Source organism: Puma concolor, chromosome A2, assembly GCF_028749965.1.
Source record: "Puma concolor isolate L17-30 chromosome A2, mPumCon1.1.hap2, whole genome shotgun sequence".
NCBI classification, from domain to species: domain Eukaryota; kingdom Metazoa; phylum Chordata; class Mammalia; order Carnivora; family Felidae; genus Puma; species Puma concolor.
This window is the reverse complement of record NC_141668.1, coordinates 38,086,906-38,112,219: the sequence shown is the minus strand read 5'-3', so window position 1 is coordinate 38,112,219 and position 25,314 is coordinate 38,086,906. Positions and strand designations below refer to the sequence as shown.

At 37.2% G+C, this 25,314-nt stretch overlaps 1 protein-coding gene and 1 long non-coding RNA gene across 6 annotated transcripts in view; one reads left to right on the top strand and one right to left on the bottom strand.

The window, feature by feature from the left end:
* Positions 1 to 21,736: 21,736 nt before the first annotated feature.
* On the bottom strand, positions 21,737 to 23,642 carry SMIM30 (small integral membrane protein 30). Its single transcript, XM_025929695.2, has 3 exons — positions 23,566 to 23,642; positions 23,106 to 23,199; positions 21,737 to 22,635 (listed from the first exon to the last, which is right to left on the bottom strand). The coding sequence occupies exon 3, from the start codon at positions 22,588 to 22,590 to the stop codon at positions 22,411 to 22,413; it is 180 nt and encodes a 59-aa protein (XP_025785480.1). The 5' UTR covers positions 22,591 to 22,635; positions 23,106 to 23,199; positions 23,566 to 23,642; the 3' UTR covers positions 21,737 to 22,410.
* Positions 23,643 to 23,674: 32 nt separating this feature from the next.
* Positions 23,675 to 25,314, top strand: part of LOC147583103 (uncharacterized) — a 623,699-nt gene continuing 622,059 nt past the window's right edge. For all 5 annotated transcript variants that reach the window (XR_015245463.1, XR_015245462.1, XR_015245464.1 and 2 more), the window contains exon 1: positions 23,675 to 23,766. This is a non-coding gene — a long non-coding RNA (uncharacterized LOC147583103). The remainder of the gene's footprint in view (positions 23,767 to 25,314) is intronic.

Below are 25,314 nucleotides of genomic sequence, written 5' to 3'. Positions count from 1 at the left end.
CAAAAGGTATAGGGCCAAGATCCAAGGGTTTAACTATCTTCAGACTTTAAGATGCAGGTATTGATTCCTTAAAAATAAGAGAGGGAGTATGTGTGTATGCAATATTCTTTCATATCTACATCTCAGGGTATGGTATTAGAACTATTATTTTCCTTTGCAATTGAGAGCTGTTTCATCCACTAGTTCTTCAGCTTTTCCAGCTGTTAGATGAGAGTGTCATTTTCTTGCCTCACAAGGGGGCTCAAGATATTAATGAGATATTTTCCATTCAGTTCATTAACTCCACTGGAGAAAACATGGAAGTCTGCATCTTCAATCAATAGGAATTTTTAAAAATGTATTTAACAGCTGACAAAATTTCATATCATCTATAAATTCTTAAATGTAAAGCTGTTGCTTCAAATGGGTCAGATTATAACCTTACTTGTTCTTAGCTAATTTTGTTTTTGTTTCTTACATCACCAAACCTAGAAAAATTGTAACGTTAGGAGTAAAGGGACAGAACAAACCACAGCGAAATATTATACACCTGGGTTTGAAGGAGTCTAAAGGTTTTCAAGTTCTTGGCATATTACATTAACTCTAATTGATCAGTGCATTAGGAAGACCAATGTAATTTGCTTAATTTGGTTCTTATAAATACACCCAATTTTATTTAAAGCACCGATTATCTTCTCAAAATTAGACACATCAGATCTTTCCAAGTGATGCACATCTCATGATGGGCAAATATGGTATTTTTGTTCCACGCATTGTTTATGTAAAAAAGTGTGTCAGGGAGTAACCAATCCTTGACAAATGCAGAGAAGTTAGGCTAGGATAAAATGTTCTAAGAAAAGATTTTTAATCATTCATTTAAAGTGCTGCCCTTCCCACTGAAAGCTTTTCTTTTTTTTTTTTTTTTTAATTTTGTTTTTCAACGTTTATTTATTTATTTGGGACAGAGAGAGACAGAGCATGAACGGGGGAGGAGCAGAGAGAGAGGGAGACACAGAATCGGAAACAGGCTCCAGGCTCTGAGCCATCAGCCCAGAGCCTGACGCGGGGCTCGAACTCCCGGACCGCGAGATCGTGACCTGGCTGAAGTCGGACGCTTAACCAACTGCGCCACCCAGGCGCCCCTGAAAGCTTTTCTTTAAAACTTCAAAAACATGTATCTCTGGTACTCTCAATTCATACCAAAATCTAAAACTATGCATGAAAAAGAGACTTTTTATAAATGTTCTGGAAGTTATTTTGATAAGAAAGTCTCCCATTAGGGACTTACATAAAAACATTTTCTAAGAACTTATTTAAAAATTTCACTAACCTGGAAAAAGTGACCAACAGAAAGGGAGATTATGTATTTACTTTTGATAATGGGTTTCACCTCCTAGTCTGTGGCAAAAACTGACCTTTTTCATAGAGACATCTAAGTAACAGGGTTTCAAGGGCTCTGTGCTCCACCTACTTGGGGAACAACATCGTGAAAGAATACTCTAGACCCCAAAACTGCCACCAGATATTAAATATCGTGCCTCGGGAGTTAGGAATCACTGTAATGGTGAACACCTCAAACAGTGAGATTTCTTCAGAATTTTAATGAGTTTTATAAAGATTAAGAATCTGGCATGTTCCTTTCCAAAATGCTAAAAAGTTCATTTGTTAGATTTTTCTCTCTACTCTGTCACAAAACAGGTTTCAAAGTGTTAATATAATTCATTTTTAATTCTAAGGCTAGCATCTCTAAGACCTTCTCTTTAATTTAAGATCCAGGCTTTTGAAAATCTAGTGATTTACCTTCTCTGACCTTTATGCTGACCATTCCCTTCTTTCTGAAAATGTATTCCTTTATTGAATTCTTTTAACAAATATTTGTTGACGTTCTACTCTGTAGGAGTCATAGTGCTAGAGCTTGCAAGAAATGAAAAATCAAAAGATAGGACCTGTGTGCAGGTAGTTGCATCAATGTAGGGAAAGCCTGATGGTATAAGCGGAGGGTGTGGAATGAACAGAAACAAAGGGGTGGATCTGATTGTTAAGAGGAAGTAGAAGCCATATATATATATATATATATATATATATATATATATATTAATCAAGTGATTAAATAAAGGGAAGCAAAGGAGATTGCAAAGTAATCTAAGGTCTGGAGCTTGGGGAGCTGGGAGGAGACACCATTAACTGGGAGAGCATAAGTTAAAAAAGAGAGCATTGGTTTGGTAGGGAAGATTCTGAGTTAATTTCAGACATATTGAATGTGAAATGCTGGTGGAACATTCGAGTATTGTTGTCATATATGTGGTTGGAAGTGAAGAGCCCAAATTTAGGAAGTACACAGAGATGATGGTAGAGCTAGGGTAAGTGTTGGGCGACATTGCCAAGGAATATATTGTTGAGAGAGAAGGTTGAGGTAAATAGATCAAAAAAACAAGAAACCAAAAACAAACAAACAAACAAACAAAACAACCCACATGCCCATTCTCCTTCCTTTCGGAAAACTGAAAAATGAAGGGAATGCCTGCATTTAAGAAACAGGAAGGTACATGGAAGAATCAGAAACAGAAAAACTGAGAAGGAGGAACATCAGTGTCATAGACTCAAGGGATTAATAAGTGAGGGGTGCAGACTTAAAGATTTATAAAGTCAGGCTAAGAAATATTTTGCTATTAATGACAGCACTATCTTGATAATAAAGATTTTAATGAATTCCCTTGATGTTTTAAGAACCAAGTGATAGTTATTTAAGTAAGTATAGCATGCCTTCTTCTTCTAGAAGTCTTTAAAACTCTTCTTCTATTATACATTATTTAAATATGATACTGTGAATGAACACAGCAAATGCAAGTTTCCCTACTAATGTCTGGTAAAACTTCAGTGCTTTTATCAAAAGCCTTGTTCTATTAAAATATTTGAAAGGATCTCATTACCTTTTACCTTTATTTTTTTTAAATGAAGTCAGTCTTAACCATGAAAACAGCAAAGTGACCTGTGTGGGTGTGGCTTGAGAGTGGGTGGTGTGTGTGTGTGTGTGTTTGTGTGTATGAATGTGTGTATGATTGCGTGTGTGAATATGTATTGGGAAGAGATGGGAAGGCAAAGTAAGTGTTGGTAAAATGATTAAGGAATGGAAAATTTAATTTAATATTCAGGTTAATGGAGAGTCATACATATTTTACGTGGATTGTAAATTTTCACGGAATAAAAATGCAATATAATTTTTAAAACTCAGGACATATAGGACATTTTTTCTTTGATTATTCAGAGGTTACTTCAGTCTTACAGTGCATTAAGACAATTATTATGAGCACCAGTTATATGATAATATGAGCAGATTATGGTTATTTAAGCTTTTGTGGTGTTTAGCTTTTTGACAAATGGGCATAATTAAAACATGGCTGAAAGTAAAGAATGTTAATTTAAATTCTAATTTAAGAGCTTCCCATATTAACTGTCCAGTCCTGCATTCTGATTTTCTGGTTAGCTCTTCTACTTTCATTTCTCCTAATTCTTTAAACTTCATAATTTTCTCTTTACAGAGTAATCCTTCAAAAGACAAAACAAAATTCCCATATCTCAAAAACATGGTTACTAGTTAAACTTGGTTAACACTTGTTAAGAGTAAAAGTGTGATATTATCTGCCTGATTTTACATGAAAAAGGATTTAAGAATAGGTTCTGGGGCAGCATTATTTCAGTCACCTAGCAAACTCTTAGTCTCAGCTGGAATATGAACCCTACGAGAATACAGACATTGTCTTATTTTGTTTGCCCTGTTCCTCCCTGGTGCCCAAACAGAACCGGGCACAGAGAGGGCACTCCACACATTTTTGTTTGAATGTGTGATTATAAATCTACCACATAAAGTGTGTGTGTTGGGCACTATGAGGAGGATATAAAAGAAAATGAAATAAAAAACAATGACACAGGCTCCAAGTGAACTCTTATTTTTTTCTTAATTTAATAAGCTTGGGATAAGTATTTATGTTATGGGCAGAAAGTTTTCTTGGCCAAGGATTTACTCTGGATTTGTGGGAATTTTGTTTGCTTCTTTGCTTTATTACATTAGAATTTACATGATTCTTTATTTGGCTTACTATTCAGTAATTTCAGACCAGTTTCTAGTAACTTAATGACTCCCATGCAGATTGTAAGCCGAGGGCAGATATCTTATGCTTTGAGTCCCTAACCTGGTGCTCAGGTATGTGACATAATATCTGCAGCTTTTATCTGGCTTAGGACTTCTGATAATTAGTTTTTTAATAGCCAAAAGGGTGGTATATGCTGAAAACAAAATTGAAAGTCATTTATCAGTACAGAAGTAAAAAAGCTCAATAATATAAAAAAGAAAATCTTAAATGATGAATACCCTCTGCTCTAGTTTTGCCTATGGGTTATTCACAATTATCTATAGGACAAACAGGAAAGGGGTTGAAATAGAAACTGGCCAGTTAGCTACTTGGAAAAAGACTTCACAAGGATGATGTTACTCTTAGGTAAAAATCTGGATTATATTCCTTGCTTTTTGTCTTCTTTTTAGAAGATATTTCTTTCCCTTCTTTACCAAGCATAAATTAGAGCTGAATATAAGAAGTTCTTGTATCAAATAGTGCTGATTCATCTTACTAATTGAATACAATAAAAAAGCTACGAGCCAAATCACTCTTTAAGTCCTCTTAGCTTGAACAAAGGCCAGAGCTGATGATAGAGTTTGTAATCTCTGGAACAAGGAGGACATAGGACAATGATTCCAACAACTTGAAACAGGACGGTAGCTCATTTTCAGAAGGCAGTGATGACTAGGGCTGGGTGTACACAATTTCACTGTGTAGAAGAACCTGGTCAGGATTGCCTTTCTCCTTTACCTGATCTAGAATTATGGAGTTTTGTATTGGCAGTTGGTATGTGATTAACAGCAGTTGTTTTCTGGCGTGGGTATTGTTGAGGGATCATTAAGCATTTCCATGGAGTATAAGGAATACTGTTGTATGCATGTATTATGACACATGTGAGCCTTGTTTATAAAGACTCAAAATACAACATACCTTACGTCTACAAACTCTATAATTTGTACTTCTGTCTATTACCCATCATCTCTTGGAATGTTACTGTGCTGCATAGAGTTGGGCCGGTGAACAGGCTAAGAGGTGGATGTGCAAGTGTTTCTATGCCAAGAATTCTAATACTTGAAATATTTTTGACTATGGATTTCATATCATCTAATCCCAATTAAAACTGTAGAATAGAGGTATGATTCTAACATTTTGAGAAGTAGTTGCTGATTGTTTGGGCAAGCAGTTGTCTTAAATAAGCTGGAGGGATGAAGACCAGTAGTAAGCCTCCAGGGAAATAATTTGTTTTCCTGTGAGAATTCTTAATGTAGCAATTTCTGGTGGCATTAGCTAGTGTAGTGTCTGCTTTAGTTACTATTGCCGGTATACAAGGGCAGGACTGCTGTCATTTTGTCTGGCTGATATTAAATCCCTTGACAACCATGGCTCTTTTTAAGCTCCAGTTTTTGTTTTGTTTTTTGTTTTTGTTTTTGTTTTTGTTTTTTTAGCAGGTTTCTTTCAAGGGAATCATGGGTTTCTTTCATTTCTTTCACAGTAAATCTAGTCAGTTAATTAAAAACAACAACTCTATCATATGAAATTAAAAATTCTCCATCAATTAGGTATTTACTCATTCAGATATGTCCTGGATACAGGCTCTGGAGTATTTTCTGCTTAGCATTATACAAAACACGTTCATGTACATTGGCCTTTCTGCACCCAGAAAGTTTATAAGTTCTTGAGCTACAGACTAAAACCTAGTTGGCCTGTAGAATCCCAGCCCAGGGAATGTTTTCCACTGCACCTTTCCAATATTGCACCTCCGTTAAGCCAAATCAAATCAGCACATGCCTAATCTGTCCCCCACTTACAATCTAAACAGTTCTAAAATTTAACTTCAAAAGACTCTTATCAAAAATATGTGCAAAATTTGAACTTTTATCTTGAGGGTCTTCAAGATTTTACTTTTCAGTTAAGGATCTTTTTTTTCCCATTCATGCTCTATTAATTCTCATAAATTCTAATGGGAATTAAGCACATAAATCCTTGGCACTTGGTTGAAAGCCTAGGAATCATGTGGAGACAGCACTTTTGTATATAGCCTACTTGTAATCTGCTCTATAAACGGTTTGCTTTTCTGCCATCTGGCATTGAATAGGTGAGATTCTTGCTGGGGGTTCATGATGAGTCTTATTACTGCAGAAGATCATACAGACACCAACACTTAGTGAAGAGATGGACTGAATTTTTGATTCTACTTGCAGACTAAGTTCAAAATGATGTTTTAGTAAAAAGTAAAAAAGCTCAGGATTGATGCATACCAATATAACCATCTAACTTTGTTATATATACACATATGTTTGATATTTAACTTGCTTTCTCAATAATTTTGTTACTGCATACCCTCATGAAGGCAAAATTTCTGTCTATGTTGATTATCTTTATGTCCCTGGTACCTAGAACAGTGCCCAGCACATAATAGACACTTAGTAACTATTAGTGAAATAAATGAAAAAAAATTTTTCATTGAAAAAAATCATCCTAAGAATTAAATGCTTTTTCTTTTACATCTATTATTCCAATAAATCTCCAAGTATGCATGGTATTTTGAAAAGAAATTAAAAAAATAATCTCTTCCTTATCCTCAGGAGTTTGCCATATATCGTGCCTGAAATCTTTTCTTGCAATATGTTCAAATACTTCTTTTTTTAAGCAAATGTTTTTGTTTATTTTGAGAGAGAGAGAGAGAGCGCGAGAGAGCAAGTAGGGGAAGGGACAGAGAGAGGGGGAGAGAGAGAACCCCAGGCAGGCTCCTTGAATCAGCGCAGAGCCTGACATGGGGCTTGAACTCACAAACCAGGAGATCATGACCTGAGCCAAAATCAAGAATTGGTCACGTAACCAACTGAGCCACACAGGAACCCTCAAATACTTCTGAAGTACAAGTATATTCTGGAAAGTCTCATGTCAACTTAAAAACTCTGCAGTATCAAAATTATTGAGAGAGCAAGTTAAATGCCCTGATATATGTGTGTAAACATGACTTTGAGAATAAAGTTGGCATCAGTCCTGAGCTCTTCTGATGTTTTACTAAAAGGTCATTCTCAGCATAGTCTTAATAAGATACAAAAATATGCACAGTAGGCCAACCTACTGACAATTTAGGATGAGGGGGTATGAATGTTGAACTCATATTTACCCTGGAGAACTGAAACTGTGTCATCACTATCAGGCGTGCATAGATTTAATGACTTTTAGAGCTGAGCAGATACTAATATTTACCCAGTTTTTATGATTTATAAAGTAATTTTATTAAAAAAAATTTTTTTAATGTTTATTTATTTTTGAGAGAGACAGAGACAGAATGTTAGTGCGTTGGGGCAGAGAGAAAGGGAGACACAGAATTCAAAGCAGGCTCCAGGCTCTGAGCTGTCAGCACAGAGCCTGACATGGGGCTCGAACTCATGAGCTGCAAGATCATGACCTTAGCCTAAGTCGGACACCCAACCGATTGAGCCACCCAGGAGCCCCTAAATTAATTTTAAATACACGATTAGAGCAGATTCTAATTTCATTCTGTGAAGTATCTATCCTTCTCTTAAGGTAATAAAAAAACAAGTTTAGAGATATGAGTAATTAATAGTTATATGGTGCTTATAATGTTACAGGTATTGTTCTTCGCATTTATTAACTTATTTGATTTCTATAAAACATCGTAAGGTAGGTATTAGGATTCATTTTACTGATGAAAGAAACTTGAGGCACAGAGAGATCTAATAACTTGTCTGAGGTCAATGGAAAAGTTGGGATTTGTTCTTGAGTGACTTACCTTAGGAAGTGGTAAAATCAGAAACTTGATTTCAATTTTTTTTTTTTTTTTTTGCCAGTAGGTCTTAGGCACTCTCAGTATACCACAGTGCCTTTAGAGTCTAAACCAGTCTCTTCATAGGTATTTAATGTGAGCCACATATGTAATTTAAAATTTTCCAGTAGCCAAAATATGAAAGTAAAAAGAAACAAGTAAAACTAATTTTAACAATACATTTGATTTAAACCAGTGTATCTAAAATAATATCCAAAACGTAAGTCAACACATAATCAATACAAAAATATTAAGGAGATATATATATTTTTTTCTCACTAAGTCTTCCAAATCTAGTGTGTATTTTGGTATCTCAATTCAGACTAGCCACACTTTCAGGGCTCAAACCAGGTCTGAGCCATTAGGCCTAAATCCTTTGTATAGAGATAAGAATAATAAGTCTGGAGAAGTGAATCCTCATGCTTGAAGTTAATCAGGTGCTTAAACGTCAAGTTGGTGAGCAGACTTGAAGAGAAAAATCAATTGCCAAGACTTGAAGCTGGGATAAAGACTCTGCTGCTTTGTGTGTAAAGTGTGGCTCTGAGGCACCCCTCCTGCATGGTCGTCTCAGCAGCTGGTCTCCAAACTGAAATAACAGAACCTATTGTACTGCGTCTCATCTCCCACACCTTGACGGCCAGGCCAGCTGGTTTCATTCTCCAGGGAAGCACATGTTAAACACTATTTGTTTATTTACTGTTGCAAAGGGGGCATAAAACAGAAAGAAAAAGCCAAAAAGTTTGAATCTGCAAAGACATAGGAGCCTGCAAACTCCCTCTTTTTATGTACAGATGAAATACAGATGGGCTCAAAAGCATATCATCATAATGTGCTTCAGTCTGGGAAGAAGGCTGGGATCCTAAGGACTTCAGAAAGTATTGTTTTAGGGACATTCCCCTACTTTTCTTTTTTAAAATTTTTAACAATTTTTTAATGTTTATTTATTTTTGAGAGAGAGAGAGAGAGAGAAAGAGACAGAGAGAGCACAAGTGGGGCAGGGCAGAGAAAGAGGGAGACACAGAATCCGAAGCAGGCTCTAGGCTCTGAGCTCTGAGACGTCAACAGAGAGCCCCATGCAGGGCTTGAACTCATAAACTGTGAGATCATGACCTGATCTGAAGTCAGACACTTAATGGACTCAGCCACCCAGGCACCCCAAGGCATTCCCCTGCTTTATCACAGATGCTGTGGGCTCTTTTCGGCTTACTACATTCTCCTGTTGACTGCTAGGAAACCCAGAATAATTTCTATGTTTTTATCCTAAATGCATTCAAATTCTTCAGGTTACCAGAGCCAGAATTGATCTAAAGATAAGTAGGAGCCTAAACTAGGAGTTTCTTTAATACTATATTAATAATTACATTAACAGATTCCATAGGATTTGAACTTTAGAGTTGAGGATCTTAAAAATGTCACCTAACTGGCTTTCAAACTTATTTTTCTTAAGGTAATGTTACAAGTGTTTTTCAGAAGAGATCATACTTGAAATTCATACATGAAACAGACAGTGATGGAACTACTGTGGGAAAAGTGGGTCTGGGGACTGGAGCCATACTCTGTTGGTCTTTTATTGTTTGATTCGGCAGCTGCGAAGGCCACCCTGTGGAGTGTAGGGGCCTAATTAATACAGCTGAAAAATACTGATTTATTTCATATCCCCACTCCCATTTTTTTTCCTCCCTGACAGGCTGATGAAGCCAGAGACTTGCAATTCGAAAATGTTTGAATTTATGAAAAATAAGTCCAGGCATGAGTACTAGAGTGATAGAACAGTCAGTAGAAAGAACTGTGATAAGAAAGAACCAAGGTAGGCCAAAATTATTGCCTGGTTATGCGAATAGAACAAATTCAAGCTTGGCTGGCAAGTGGATTGATGGACACACACACACACACACACACACACACACACACAGGAGAAATCAGACAAGGCATTCAGTTTTGAGAGGAGGAGGAGTTTAATTTTACCAAATGAACATGAGGTGACAGCCATTCACATGACATCATTTATAAGTGCTAGTTGGTCTTGAATTGGAACATGAGAAGTCACATGGCAGTTGTCTGCTCATAATGGAAACCGTGGGGCCAAAACAGGCAGAAGTAGTGTGGAGACAGAGGAATTCCCTAAGAAAGGGTATGAAGAGAAGGCCAACATCTGAAACTTGAAGAATGAATGACCATTAAGATATCAGAAGAGCAAGAGAAACCAGTTAAGAAGATGGTAAAGGAATAGCAGAGAGGTAGGAGGAAAATGATCCAGCCATTCTCAGCCCTTCCCTATGTCTCCCTTGACAAAACAATTAACATCTCTTCCTCAAACCAATGCAATAGGCTCCTAATTGGACCAAGCTTGTATCTTTTATTTCTTGCTTTTATTAAAAATAAAAATATAAGTGAAAATTCATTTTACCCATACAATTCTTCATTGTACTAAAAGGTCTTTAAAATGGATTTCCTTAAATAGAATAATTTTTTTCCTTTCTTCCTCCCTTTCTTCCTTCCTGCCTTCTTTTATTTTTTAAGCTCTGTCATTTGAGTACACTGAGGTGTAGGTTCTCTTGTCAAACTCAAGGTGGGAGGGGAACCTCTTCTTTGGGATAGGAGTGCTGCCACTCACTTAAACCACTACACTGACAATTTTATGCCAATATTATATAGAAAAATAAAACATACAAATTGGAAACAGCCATCATAGTATAAAATCATGCAGTGCTCTTCTCTTGCTTTGATTTCATATTTTTATGGTGATGCTACTAATTGGAATTTAATTTGATTCTACTTGGTTTTTGTCAGGCTACCAAAGTAGATTATATTTTTTCCTATAAAATACTTCATTTTGTCATTTAAACCATTTGGATTTTTGTTTGTTTGTTTGTTTGTTTGTGGACAGAGTCCTTAAGTCAACCTAGAAATGTGTATTGAATGTGTATTGTGTTATATGCTTTATCTTGGTTGTTCAAGAATAATACAAAATAAAAAGACAAATTTTCTGCTTTAAGACTGTTGCTGTTAGGTTGACATGATTAATTTAATGGACTGTAAGGCAAAAAATTAGACATTCTTTTAAGCAGATCCAAACCTCAGTCATACAGTTTAACTGTCTATGTATTTGGGAGCATTGACCACCCTTGGCCTCTTCCCCAGGAAATTTTATCCATCGTCCTCTTCCTAGTCCCAATCTCAATAGTCTAATCCCAATTTGGACTCCAATTTTGAGGTTCTTCTTTTTAGTTTAAGGGGCAGACAGCAAGTCATATTAACATTCAACAGAGGAAGTCTTCAAGACCTAGAAGAGGCACCATTAACAGTGGAATTGCAGATAGCACAAAAATACTGAAGAGAGTATAGCCCGTAGGCATTTTGGTTTTGGGTGTTCCCTGCTGTCTTTCCTTAAGTAATGTCATCTGTCAAGGGCCTACTTCTGTCTATTCAAGGCTGGCCCCACTTCTGGGTACCCTGCTTGCCAAGGCTTACTTTACCTTGCACATCCTTCATCAAAGAGGAATTCTTGTTTGAAATGCCTGTAAGTGGAATAGGTGTGTTCAGTAGACCATTTCTACTCATTTGTTTTTGTGTTTTTTTTTTTTAATTTTTTTTAACGTTTATTTATTTTTGAGGCAGAGCATGAACGGGGGAGGGTCGGAGAGAGAGGGAGACACAGAATCTGAAACAGGCTCCAGGCTCTGAGCTGGCAGCACGGAGCCCGACGTGAGGATCAAACTCACGGACCATGAGATCATGACCTGAGCCAAAGTTGGACACTTAACCGACTGAGCCACCCAGGCACCCTTCTACTCATTTGTGTTTTCCTTTACAGATTGAGAAAATGAGGCTCAGGTGAATTTGTAAGTGATTTGCCCAGGGCCCTATAACCTGTTTGCCGTGTAGCCAGAACTAGGATCCTTACCTCTGACTCTTTGTTGAGTGTTCTTTTCACTATATCACACAGCCTTTCTGAGCTGTGTTTTCATAAACTTCTTCATATTCTTCTGTCATGTAGCAACAGCACTGAGGAAAGAAACACTTCACTGTGTGGTTTGGTGCTTATTATTGTAACAACAATTAAATTAATAAGATTTCTCGATAACTATCATTATTACTGATCACTAATAAGTGTAGGGGTCATTGGACAAGTAATGCTTACTTTCAATTATGAAAACCATGAGAATAATTTTGAAAATGAATACTCAAGAACATATGATGATTTTTACTTTCACTTCATATGCTCCCATTTATCGACTACTTATCATGAAGGTGTACAGTGACTCTGAGCCTTTTCTCTAAAAGAGATTTGTCATCTTCTTTCCCTGGATAGAAACCTTCCTTTCTACACCTAGATTTCAAAGCCTTTAACAATCCTAGACCTCTAGCATTTCTAGTAGGTTACTGCATAGTAACCTTAATTACCCTCCAGTTTGGAAAACATGGCTTCTTTAGAGGTTCAGGACAACAGATACTTTATAAATATGTTTGTGTACATATTTATGTCTGCCGAATTATAATATGAAAATTAATATTTAAAATTTAATTTCTAAGTTGGAACCATAGGTTCAAAGGACATGAATGTCTATTTGGCACTTGTTAAGAATGACTTATTTTGCTTATTACAGTCTGGTGTTACCAATAACGGCAAGATGTTGGAAACCACTGATAGGTCCAGCATTATTAAAGGAATAGATGTAAAAAAATCTTTTTTGATGTTTATTTATGTTTGAGGGGGGGGGGGACAGAGTGTGAGCGGGGGAGGGGCAGAGAGAGAGGGGACACAGAATCCGAAGCAGGCTCTAGGCTCTGTGCTGACAGCACAGGGCCCGACACGGGGCTCAAACTCATGGACCACAAGATCATGACCTGAGTCAAAGTCGGATGCTCAACTGATTGAGACACCCAAGCGCCCATAAAGGAATAGATTTTGATTTTGAATAAGTGATGACAAGTACATGGGATGGAATATTATTTGGTTGTTAAAATATACATGAAATACTTAAAGGTTAAACAAAAAAACTGGAAAAATGGTATGTATGATTTATTCTAGTTCTCTTAAGTTTATGCCTGTGGAAGGTGACCTGCAAAAAAAGTGAAAGTAGTTTTCTACTTTGAGGGCAGGTGAAGTATGGGTCATTTTGTTATCATGCTATATCATTATTTAATGCTATTCATAATTTCTTTAGTCAAAAAAGTGGTACATTACATTGTGTAATAACCCAATAATTTGGTTTATAAGTTGCAGAAAAAATTTTTTACTTTGAAGTCACTTGTCATTCATTTTATCAAACTGTATAACTACTTTCCAAGTAACTTGACCTCCCTAGGTCAAGCTTTTGTGTCTTCATCTGTAAAATGCAAGAGCACAGAGCTCTCATACAATTTGAGAATTAGCTCACCAAGTGGTTGTTCTTTCTATTTCTGGTCACCTTGCTTATTCATACACAGGGCTCAGCTGTGATTTACTTCTGGTTCGTTTCTAAAACCAAAAGTTCAATGATGAAGTCTTCTCTTCACTGGGGCTATTTGAAGGAGCAAGTCATGGGCCAAATATGAATACCAAATGTGCTTTGAAAAATAGCAAAAATAAAATTAGGTCCACATTTTCCTAAGAGAACTATTTTACAGAGGCCCAAATATTTGGATTAACAAGTGGATATTAAAAAAGATGATTTTTGTTGCTTCTTTGTACTTTAGTCACACCTGGTACTGAATTGATTTACTCTTCAGAGGTGGAAAGTCATAGGACCTGAGTGAAAGATCCAGCAGAACAGCAGGGTGGAATTATGGAGTGGCTATGTGACAGTCCACTTGCCATGACTAAGGATCAGAAGTGGGACCCTATTTGGAGCTCTTTATTTGAGAGTTTTCTTTGGAAACGTAGAAGGACTTGGGGCTCCAGGTATCTTTTCTCCTCTTCTTAAATTTTTTTCTGATTAAGCTTTTTCACCTGAATGAAATGCAGGCTTTGACATCACATGTCATCTAACATCACCTGTCACCTGATATCACCTATAGCATCATCTAAGAACTACAGTGTTTGACAACTGTCTTGTGCTTGCTTCACATTGGATGTTTTTCAATGGATGACATTTAGAGTAAATATGAATTGCCAACTGCTTTCTGAAAGATAGAGTTCGAGGCAGGTGGCTCAGTCGGTTAAGCATCTGACTTTGGCTCAGGTAGTTATCTCATGGTTTGAGTTCCATCCCTGTGATGGGCTCTGTGCTGACAGTGTGAAGCCTGCTTCAGATCCTCTGTCTCCCTCTCTCTCTGCCTCTCTCTCTCTCAAAAATGAATAAACATTTAAAAAAAAAAAAAGGAAAACTCCATACTGATAGTGTTATTAAAAAGCAATAATAGGGGTGCCTGGGTGGCTCAGTAGGTTAAACGTCCGACTTCAGTTCAGGTCATGATCTCATTGTCCGGGAGTTCGAGCCCCACATCAGGCTCTGTGCTGACAGCTCAGAGCCTGGAGACTGCTTTGGGCTCTGTGTCTCCCTCTCTCTCTGCCCCTCCCCTGTTCATGCTCTGTCTCAAAAATAAATAAAAACATTAAAAAAAAGCAATAATATTATCTTCAATATTATATCTCCGTCAGCATATAGACCTGTTTATTCAATGCTACTATATTGATGTGTTCTTCTGGAGTTTTTAGGAACTGAATTCAATCCACAAATACAGAAACAAGTATCCACTGAAACATCTAACAGCATGGACAGGGTGTGTGAGTACTTGCACTAATTAAAAGACACAATCTTGATTTTAAGATTAAGATATAGGTGATGGAGGATAGGTGGATGGAAGGGAAAGGGTAGTAGGGGTAGTGGTATAAAAGGGATAATAAGTATCTAAATAACTATAAAACAAGGTTGCACGAAATACATTACTACAGGTATAAACAATACACTGTGGATTCTGGAGGATAGATATCATTAACTTCTTTGGGGAATGGCTTTCTTGGGGAAAGGCTTCTTTATAAAGCAAATGAAAGATGAACACGGAGGTATGGCAAGGCATTTGATTTCAGGCAGTCTGGTGTTACTGGAGTATAGCATGAGTAAGAGAATGAGAAAGAGATGAAGGAGAGGATCATCCTGTGTTTCAGAATGGTAGATCATTTCTAAATAACAAAGCATTAAATATGCATACACAATGCAAGCTTTTATAAATAGTGTATATACTCATTCAAATCAGCTAACTAGAATACATGTTAATACTTCTTAAAATCATATTCTATAATTATTAGATGTCCAAGAAAATGATAAAATCTTGCATTGAATTTCAGACCTAGCCCATTCAAATCTGAAAGGTTGTTATAGCTGTACTGAGTACAGAAGGGCACATATAGGGTTAGTGAAGGGATGCTAGGATCCACTGTGTATTCTGGGCTGGGGTGTCCCTTTGCTACATTAACTCTGTATCACATATTCATTCTATAAAAGATTGAGTGAGCAGTAATTTCTATATGCCAGGCATTGTGCTAAAATCCAGGAATATAATAGTCAGTAATTCAGTCTCTGACCTCAAGAGCTTAGAATACAGAGATGGGGCTGAAGTTGGTTGAGATAAAAATAAGCAAACAGAGATTCAAATACAGACTGCCTTATTGATAAGGGATGTAAAGAATGCTGTGTGAGCACACAGAATATGTATTTCAGACAGGAAGGGTTAGGGAAGAGGTCCTAAAGAAGTGCTGTTCAAACCTAGGAAGGTAGGAATGAGGCAGGTGAACTTGGGAAAACTACACCAGGCAGAGGAAGTAACATGTAGATCTATAAAGTAGAGGAAGTATGCAAAATGAGAAAGAGAGAGAGAGAGGGGGAACACACATGATGCTTTCTAGGAAGTGAAAAACAATACAGCTGAAAGCTACAGTGTAAGGTAGGTGACGGAGAAATTGGGGTTCTAGTTGTGTTTATAAGAGATCGCAGAGGGTTACAGTGGGAGGTCAAAAGACCAGCTGGGGTGCCTGTGTGATGGTGGTCTGAACTTGGGTAGGAGCCATGAGGATGGAGAGAAGTGAGTGAATCCCAGGCACAACTTGGAGATGATTCCATAAGACCTAGACATGGCCTGGAGGTGGAGTGTGAGGGAGAGGGAGGTGCTCAGCATCCTCTCAACTGTCTGTCTTGGCCACTGGGATGATGGTGGCTGTTAGCGGAGTCCCATCAGTAGTGCCAGAAAAGACTGAGCACACGAAACTGCAAGGTTGCTTGTTTCTGGATACTGCCAGGCCGACATCAATTAGCGTGTGGGCTTTTTGCTGTGAGTGGGAGTGGCAGGGCTACGGTTGTTTTTCTTCTTCCTTCTTGAGACAATCTCTAATCATACTTGTTCAGTACAGAAAATGAGCTGCCCCCGCTTCACTCAATTGACATCCAAAACTGTACCAAATGACTAGACTATGGTTTTTAGTGGAGTTCAAAGGGAAAATCAGCTCCTCATGCTGCTGACTTAAAATGGGTAATTACAATATTTTTAACACATTCCACTTTATTAGTTTTGAAATTAGTAAAACTCTTTATGGAGCTACAGAATTCTACCACTAGGAAACCTTTTTAGAGTTTGCACAAATAATGTTACAGATGAAGAAATTGTCTAGGTTAAATTATGGGCTCAAGGTCAATTGCCTGGTAGTTACTTTTTTTGTCTCTAAATTGCAGTGATGATGTCTTGAAAAATGTTGATTAAATGAGTGGAAGCAGGCATATGTCATTATAGGACCCACAGAATTGTTTTATGTTGCTATTGAAATGCTCTGGTAATTTTTTGTGGAGAAATGAAAAGGGCTGGTCTGACAAATCATCTGAAATAGACTATGGTATAGTTTCTGTTCTTGGTGATCATGCCTGCTTTTACATTCTTTTGTTAAGTGATTTATGCACATTTATCCAGGGCATAATTATCTTGATTAATATTGAGAAATATGGTATTTATAATCCCAGTGTTTAACAAAGTGCTACATGATTAGTCCTTTAAAAATAATGAACCCTCTTGTATATAAAATTTCATAATTTCATTTCAAATTATCAAGTGCCAACTAATATTTTCAAAATTTTGATCACCCATATATAATAGATTCAGTGGAAATATGTGAGAGGGGTATCATAGCTGTGATATTATAAATCAATGAGAAATTAAACCACATTTTAGTATTTTGCAGCAATCACATTTTTGTGGTCTTCTGTCTTTTGCATTTAGATGCTAGATGTCTATTATTTATTTTGCATTTATATGCTAGATGTCTTCTGTGATTTTCTGGTCTTCTGTCTTTTGCATTTAGATGCTAGATGTCTATTATTTAATCACATAAATGATTTAGAAAAATTAAATTATTAAAAATTAGAAAAATTTTAAATATGCCATTTTATACACATACTTATTGATTTGGCCCTGTTCTCACCTAAGAATAAAAATCCTGTCTAGAATTAGTAAGTCTCAGTCAGGGCTTCAGCTCTATTCCCTACCATAGGAAACATTGAACACATTCTATGTTGCTTTTATCTTTATGACTTCTAAGGAGATGAGATTTATCAGAGTTCTTTTCCTGATGGAATATAGACCAGATCTATTTTCCTGAACAAGCAAAACCAAAAGTCCTTGAATCTTCTTAAATGACCAAACAGTTACTGCTAAGCTTTTGTGTCAATTAGTAAAGACCCATGGTCAACACGTTACGAATTACTAAAACAGAATCAATTTTTTTTTCTTTCTTTCTCTTCAAAATTTGGGGAAGCTTTAGGGAAGCCAAATTTTCTTCACGGGTGTCTTTGAGTTTCATCAGTTTGTAAGCCTATAATGGTCGAAGTCAATTATGATAAAGACAACACTCAGGGAAAAGGTCAAAATATATAGTGACTGTTTAATAGGGGATTTGCTTATGTAACTTTCTAAAGAGAACTCTTTTAGCATATAAATACAAAATTGATGCTTACTGAGTAGTTAATTCCTTCCATGTCTAGAAAATATCTCCAAATACCAATAATAATAACCTCAAGCATGTCAAGTCTTTTGCATTTATTACTTCACGTATTCCTCATCTATCTATGAGGTAGAAAGTGTTATTATCGCCATTTAACAAAGAGGGAGACAGAAATTTAAAAGTGACTTGCTCAACATCAAATTTTAAGTAATGGAGCCTGGTTATCTATGTCTGTTGGACTTCAGAGCTTAGGCTCTTCATGCATATTGTGATACCACCAAAAAGAATATTTGAGTCTTTGCAAGGGAGATGGTTTGTATTCAGAGTTCTCCCTTTATTATGTGCTTCAGGCTATATAGCTACATCATCTTTCCTACATCCAAATTTGGAAATGGCATTTGACAAGCTTCTGCAGAGCTTAGAAAACCTAAGAAGGTAAAAGTGCATGTGATGTTTAGCTTTTGAGATTTCCTGGGCCTACCTGATTCCTTCAGTTGGTACATTTGGTATCACATCAGTTTTTCAAGAAGCTGCCCTCACATTCTTATTGCTGAGACAAAATATAGATACAGACCAATTTTTTCAAACTTCAACTGTACTCCTGCATTCTTGATTGTCATCATACTCTCTAATTGAGCTTATTGAGTAAAGACAAAAATAAATAATATGCTGGATGGGTGAAGAGGGAAGGGCAGATGTGGATCACAGGACAAAGGTCTGTTAAATGAAATACCTTGAATCAATTCTTTACCTGACATTTCTCTCTCCAGAAAATTCACTCTTAAATATGCACTGAGGAGACCTCTGCTTACAGGAAGATGTAGTAGACATCCTTTTTCCTATTTCTTCCACTAAGTACAGCTAAAAACCCTGAACATTGTGTAAAAGACAAACATAAGAAGATTCTGAAAGGTAGAAAGAAGGCAGACCAGCCAGGGACCTCAGGACCAGAGCCAGACCTAGTGGTGAATTCTCTGGATTTTCTTTTTCCTCATAGTTTACTAGGTACTCTGAAGCTGGCAACCCAGAAATGTCAATGGGCTCAGACATGGCCATGAGACAGCGGAGACCACAGAGGAAGTTTGGACTTTTCATGCCCACCCAGTAGCCACATGGCACCCCACCTTCCAGGTCAGGGGAGGGCACAAGAGAAACAGTAATGAGGTGTCCCTGGACTTCTACCTCTATGTGGCAGTACTGAGGCAACAACGTCCCCTGCTCTGAGGCAGCATGGTCAGAGAAGATCTGCTAAAATACAACCTTCAAAGATGACCCAGTCTTTTTAATACCATACCTAAATTGTCCAGGTATTAATGGAAAATCGCTCATCATTCCAAGGAAGATCTCAGTTTGAAGGGAAAAGACAATCAACAAATGCCAATACTGAAATGACACATACGTTAGCATTACTTGATAAGGATTTTGAAGCAGCCATCGTAAAAGTCCAAAGAACAATTACAAACATGCTTGAAACAAATGAAAAAAATAGCAAGTCTCAGCAAAGAATTACAAGCTACAAAGAAAACTAAATGGAAAACTTAGAACTAAAAAAATACATGGGCACAATCTGTGAACTTGAGGATAGAACGCTACAAATTACCCAGTCTGAACAGAGAAAAAAGACTGAAAAGAAAAAAAGCTATAGGGCAAGTGAGACTGCAGCAAAAGATCTAACTACTGGGTGACTAGAGTCGCTGGAGTCAAGGAGATAAAGTACATGGGGCTGAAATACTGTTTGTAAAAATAATGGCTGAAAATTATCTACATTTGGGAAATGACATAAACCCACAGGTTCAAGAAGCTGAGCCAACCCCAAACAGGACAAACCCAAACGTATTCATGCTAAGACACATCGTCAACCTTCTGAAAACTATGAACAGAGAAAAAAAAACTCTGGAAAGCAGCCAGAAAGAAGAGATGCAAGAAATGCACTGATGTTTGGCATTAGAGAAATGGGTGGGTTACCAGCACTTCTTGTTGATTTCAACTTAGTCTTCTGCCTTGGTAACTGAACTTATCTGAACTAACATGCACAGAGCATTTACTAGACATCTATAAATCATGCTGGCACTTGGGGGACATATATTAATCCCATTCTTCTTATAACTGCTCCACAGCAGTTATTATCCATCAGAGCAAATCAAGAAATTGCAGAATTTGAAAGAACCTCAAAAAACAACAAACAAACAAAAAACCCATCAAGCACATATTTTTAATTTGTAAGTTCTGGATGGGCTTCAGCTCTGTGAACTACTTGAAATTAATCTAAAAATGCCAGCATGTATGTGCATTTTTCCAGGCAAAGGACCAGTTTTTATCAGATCCTCGATGGAGTTGGTGGCCCTAAAAAGGTTAAGAGCCATTATAAGTTTCCGTTCTTTTCAGGCTAACCCATATAACCCAACCTAGGTAGAAAAGCAGCTAAAAATAGAGAAGGTACTCTTCAGTATATCCATCAAAATTCCTGAATGCTACCTCGTAATTCTCTATTTTTTAAGGGAACACTAAGAAAATGGTTTCCTAATTCCTTCTAGGCACTTCTGGAAATACATGTTCATTAAAGAATATTTGCCTGCAGTCTTATTTTGATCGTTTTAAAAATAGTACCTGGAGGTGATTAAATGGCTAATGCACTGTAATTTCAAATGTACTTTAAGTTTGATTTCTCCCAATGCCAATGGAAAAGTTCAGACAAAGCAGCAGCAGCAGCATCTCTACACCAGTACCAATGTGCTGGTTTATGACATAGGGCAAACTGTTTTACAATCTATGTTGAAGTTCTATTAATTACACAATGTGTTAACTGCCAATTTACCAAAACAAAAAACGTTAGTGCATTCCTTTGTGAAAAAATAAAACAGCTACGACAAACACAGATCCATTCAGTTTCTGTCTTTATAGCATGGCTTTCCCTCACTCCTTGTATCTTCTACCCAATCCCTCACGCAAGTTAGATGAGTTCATCTGCAGGAACACACTATAAAGAGGGTTTTAGGTTGCTACAGCCTGTTTTCAATCAAAATTCAGGCTCCCAATGTTACCTGGAGAACTAGAAATTGGATAATACATTATTTTAGTAAAAACTTGATTACCTGCTTTCAGGACCCTAAAGTAGTTTGATTCACTCAGATTATTCCGCATTGGCTCTATCTACAGAATCAAAAGAATCACCAAGGGCCTTTGTTAAACAGAGAACTCCAGGTTCCAGCCTCAAATTACAATGCAACTAGGAGGATTTGGGAATCTGAAAGTTTTATCAAGTCCTTCAGGTGATTCTTGAGCTCAAGCAGGTTAGAGTAGTCTTCTTAAACTTGAATATGCATACAAATTATTCTAGGCTCTTTTTTTTTTTTTAATTTTTTTTTTTTTCAACGTTTATTTTTGGGACAGAGAGAGACAGAGCATGAACGGGGGAGGGGCAGAGAGAGAGAGGGAGACACAGAATCGGAAACAGGCTCCAGGCTCCGAGCCATCAGCCCAGAGCCTGACGCGGGGCTCGAACTCATGGACCGCGAGATCGTGACCTGGCTGAAGTCGGACGCTTAACCGACTGCGCCACCCAGGTGCCCCTATTCTAGGCTCTTGAAACAAATGCACATTCTGATCCAATTGGTCTGAATGGGGCCTGAGACTCAGCATTTCTACCAAGTCCCTAGGTGATATTGTTACTTTGAGGACACTTTGAGTAGTATGATCAGAGAGGGTATGCTTCATCTGGTTAGTGTATAAACCAGTATAGGCCATTACATTTTCCTTTTGTATCTGTGGAGTCTCTAACAGGGACTTCTACCTTGATACTGCCCATTTCTCACTTATGATTGATAGTATTCTCTACAAGCTAGTGTGAGCACTTAAAGGAAGTCACCTAGCTGACATAAAAGTCCACAGAAAGTGAAGACAGCCTGAAATAAACAGAAATGAATATCACACATTAACTTACAACATAATGGGTTTGTATTTAATATAGTACTTCTCACTATAGAGATGTTGTTATTCAGTTAATATAAAGGTTTTTAACATTAAATCTCTTCTCCATTTAAATGTCCATATAAAGTATTTTTTTACATTAAATATTTTCTCCATTTTAACATTAGATACACTGAGTACATTTTTCTTACCTCTTCCCCCCAACCAAAGAAATAAAAATTTTAATTTCTGGATGTATTTGATACCTAAGTACAATACTAACTTGGGAGATAACAAAACAAAAATCTAATAAAAATATGGAGAAAAGTCTCCTCAGTGATGCAGGAGGCAGTGGCAATTTCCTAGGATTCTGGGTAAGGGTTTCCTTCTTCCTATCTCATGCACTTTGAGAATTCCAAAACTTTGAAATAATATGTAAATTTCGGTCATCTGACTTCTTTGAGCCTCTTTCTAACTAACATATAGGACTTTTAGACTGCTTTTTTTCAGTGCATTATTTGTTGTGAAGGAAACTTTTTTTTCCCATTTAACATATATCAGTTTGCTTCCATTTACAGGGAGACAATTAAAAATGTGAAAATACCCTATTTCTTGGGAACTTTCAGACACTAAAGATCAGTTTTTAACCTCAATAATTCACAATGGTTTTCTGGGCAAGGTCTGATTCAGAAGGCCTGTCAAAATCACATTTGTCCATTTCTCTTTCGTGCATATACCCCCAAACAAGCACAAATGCCTGTAATGCTGAGAGCCACACCTAACAAGAGAGCGACTGCATCTCCAGCTTCTACTGCTTCAACAACAGGCAGCACCAAAAGCAGTGAAATGAGGACCAAGAACAACTGTGCTGAAACTGAAGCCATGATGTTGGGATTTTCAGGTATCTCGATCTTGAGGGCAGAAAGTTTCTAGAAATCAAACATGGAAACAAAAAGGAATCATTAAAACTTTCCACCTTTTCATATGACAGCATGAATACATAAATAACAATCCATATAACCTTTTAAATTTAAATTTCAGACCCATTTCCCCATTTTAAAGGTAGAAAAAAACCCGGTAAGTTTATAAAACAGTTTAAAGAAGGTCATTTGAGGCTAATCCCCCCTTTCAATGCTAATTCCTTGACTCCAGCAATGTTTCCACATGCTATCATGCCAACCTCGTGTAAATCAACTAAGCAACTTGAACAGAACATAATTAAGAACAAACAGAAAACACACCAGACACTCGGAAACTTAAATATCCTAGTATTTTGAGTAAATGTTGAGTAAAAATTACATTTTCTTAGGATTTCTCCCTCCCAGGAAATGCAGACAAATCTGGCAAAAGTCACGCAATATGTAAGTCTGTGAAGTTGTGGGGAATTAGTAACACTTACCAAAGAAAGTATTTATGTATAATTCTATCTGATTCGAAATACTCCCTTCCTGGAGTTCCGGATGCTGAGGCTAAGAGGTTCCACGTGACAGAGCCTAGTATCAGAAAAGGGTAGGATTTAAGAATTAATCATCACCATCATTATCATCATCATCATCATCATCATTTTTTAAAGATACAGCCACAGTGCAGAAGGAGGAAGTCGTTCGGAAGAGAGAGGAATGGATAATAACTAGAGGAAACAGTTTGTTCAGGCAGGGGAACTAGACTTAAACTTGGGTCAGTTCGCCGGCACAAGAAAAGCTAAAAATAAACCGAACCCAGAGCAAGTTTGTGCCAGGATTTGATATTAAGATTTTAAAAAGAACCCCTGCTTTGTCCCGGAGAGGTGCAAATATCCTTGTTTTACAAATACACTGAGGCAACCCTAAGTATCCTTTGGAGACGAGTTCCTACATTACCTTCCGGGAAGCAGCCATTACAGGAATGGCGAGGAGGGCGGGGTCTCCAAACTACACTTCCCACAATCCCTGCTGCCGACGTCTCCCAGGATGCGCCGGCGCGCTCCTCGGTAACTGGCTAAGGGAGTGACGAGCACGCGCTACCGGAGACAAGGAGGAGCTCCCCTGCGGGTGTTCCTCACAGAGCGCAGAGTTTTACTGGTAAAGTGGTTTAGTGGGTTTGTACAAATGCTCTCTCAGAAATGTGATAAAGAAATGACAGTAGGTGGTTTTTACCCTATCTAAGGTTTCGAGACACACACATAGTTATGTCTTTTCTTAGACTGAAATGGAAACACAACAGCGGGAAAATAGCACCCGAGCCGAGTCATCTGTTTCGGGCGCTTTTAAACTAGCGGCTTCCAACATTTTGAAGCAGGGAATCCCCTGTCACCATCTTCCAAATGTACCTTATGACGTTTTGTTAATTCTTTTTAATCAAGAGGGGAAAACACGTTTAATTAGACATTTTAGGAAATGTTAAAACCGTTTGCAGGGAAAAAAAAAAGTTTAGGAAAATAAAAAGGGTTTATAGGAAGATACCTATTATTTATGAAGGTTCTAGGATTGAGTTTCCCCATTAGTTCAAGAACGTTAATAATTCTTTTCAATTATGTTTTTATGATACCCACCTTAGCTGCCCCCAAACATTTATGAAAATATACGAAATTATTACTTTTAAACCGTAAGTGAATTGTTTCCATATGTAAGTCAATCCTTTCTGAAAGATACTCTTGAGTGCTAGTACCTGTGAAGTCCTTAAATGAAACTTTCTAGTCATCCAGTTTTCTGAACTCTGATTTGCTGATTCGGCTATTTATTTGGCACCGTCACATGGTAAGTTATTAATGATGTGTGTTAGGGATGAAGTCACTCCGCTTTCTGAAAGTCAGTCTCTCTGGTGTAGCAGGTACATTCAGCTCGGTGCCCGTAATTAGCACGTGATCTTGTATTGCATCTTATGCTCTTTCATAAATGTTACCAATCTCTCTAAACTTACAGCAAAACTTTATATTCCTGTCTCCTAACACAAACCCAGCAGTGAAGTGGGCTAATCATAATTATTTGAATAGATACATGTGCCAACAAGGTTTCATGAGACCAAGAAGTGCCAAATAAACCAAACCAAGGCCCCTTGCGTAGTAGAAGTTTGAGGATAACTACACAGTAATATTGGTAGCATTGCTTCTCTAAACTTGATTGTCTTAGTAAAGTTTTGTCTTTGCCTCATTTGCTTTGAACTTTTAGTATTGTACCTTTCGAACCAAGTATATTTGAAATATATTACAAGATATTCTCTTGCTTTCTAGTGTGAACATTTTGGGGATATTTTTCCTTTTATGTCTGTTAAAGTTACCTAAAGTCAGCAGACTATTTTAAAGTTAGTGTTACTGCAGGCTTGTTTCTAGATGTGTCAACATTGAAGATAATGGTTTGGTTTTAAGTTTCAAGAGTCTGTGGATGGTAAAATGCTTTTTCTTTAAAATATTAAGAGGTCACTTAATGACCTGAATCATCTGAAAAAGAGTGGCAGAAGTTTGTGCAGCAGTGTTTTGGGCCTAAGTAGTTTTAATTAATTAATTACTTAAAAAAAATTTTTTTTAATGTTTATTTTTGAGAGAGACAGAGACTGCAAGTGGGTTAGGGGCAGAGAGAGAGACACACACACAGAATCTGAAGCAGGCTCCGGACTCCGAGCTGGCAGCACAG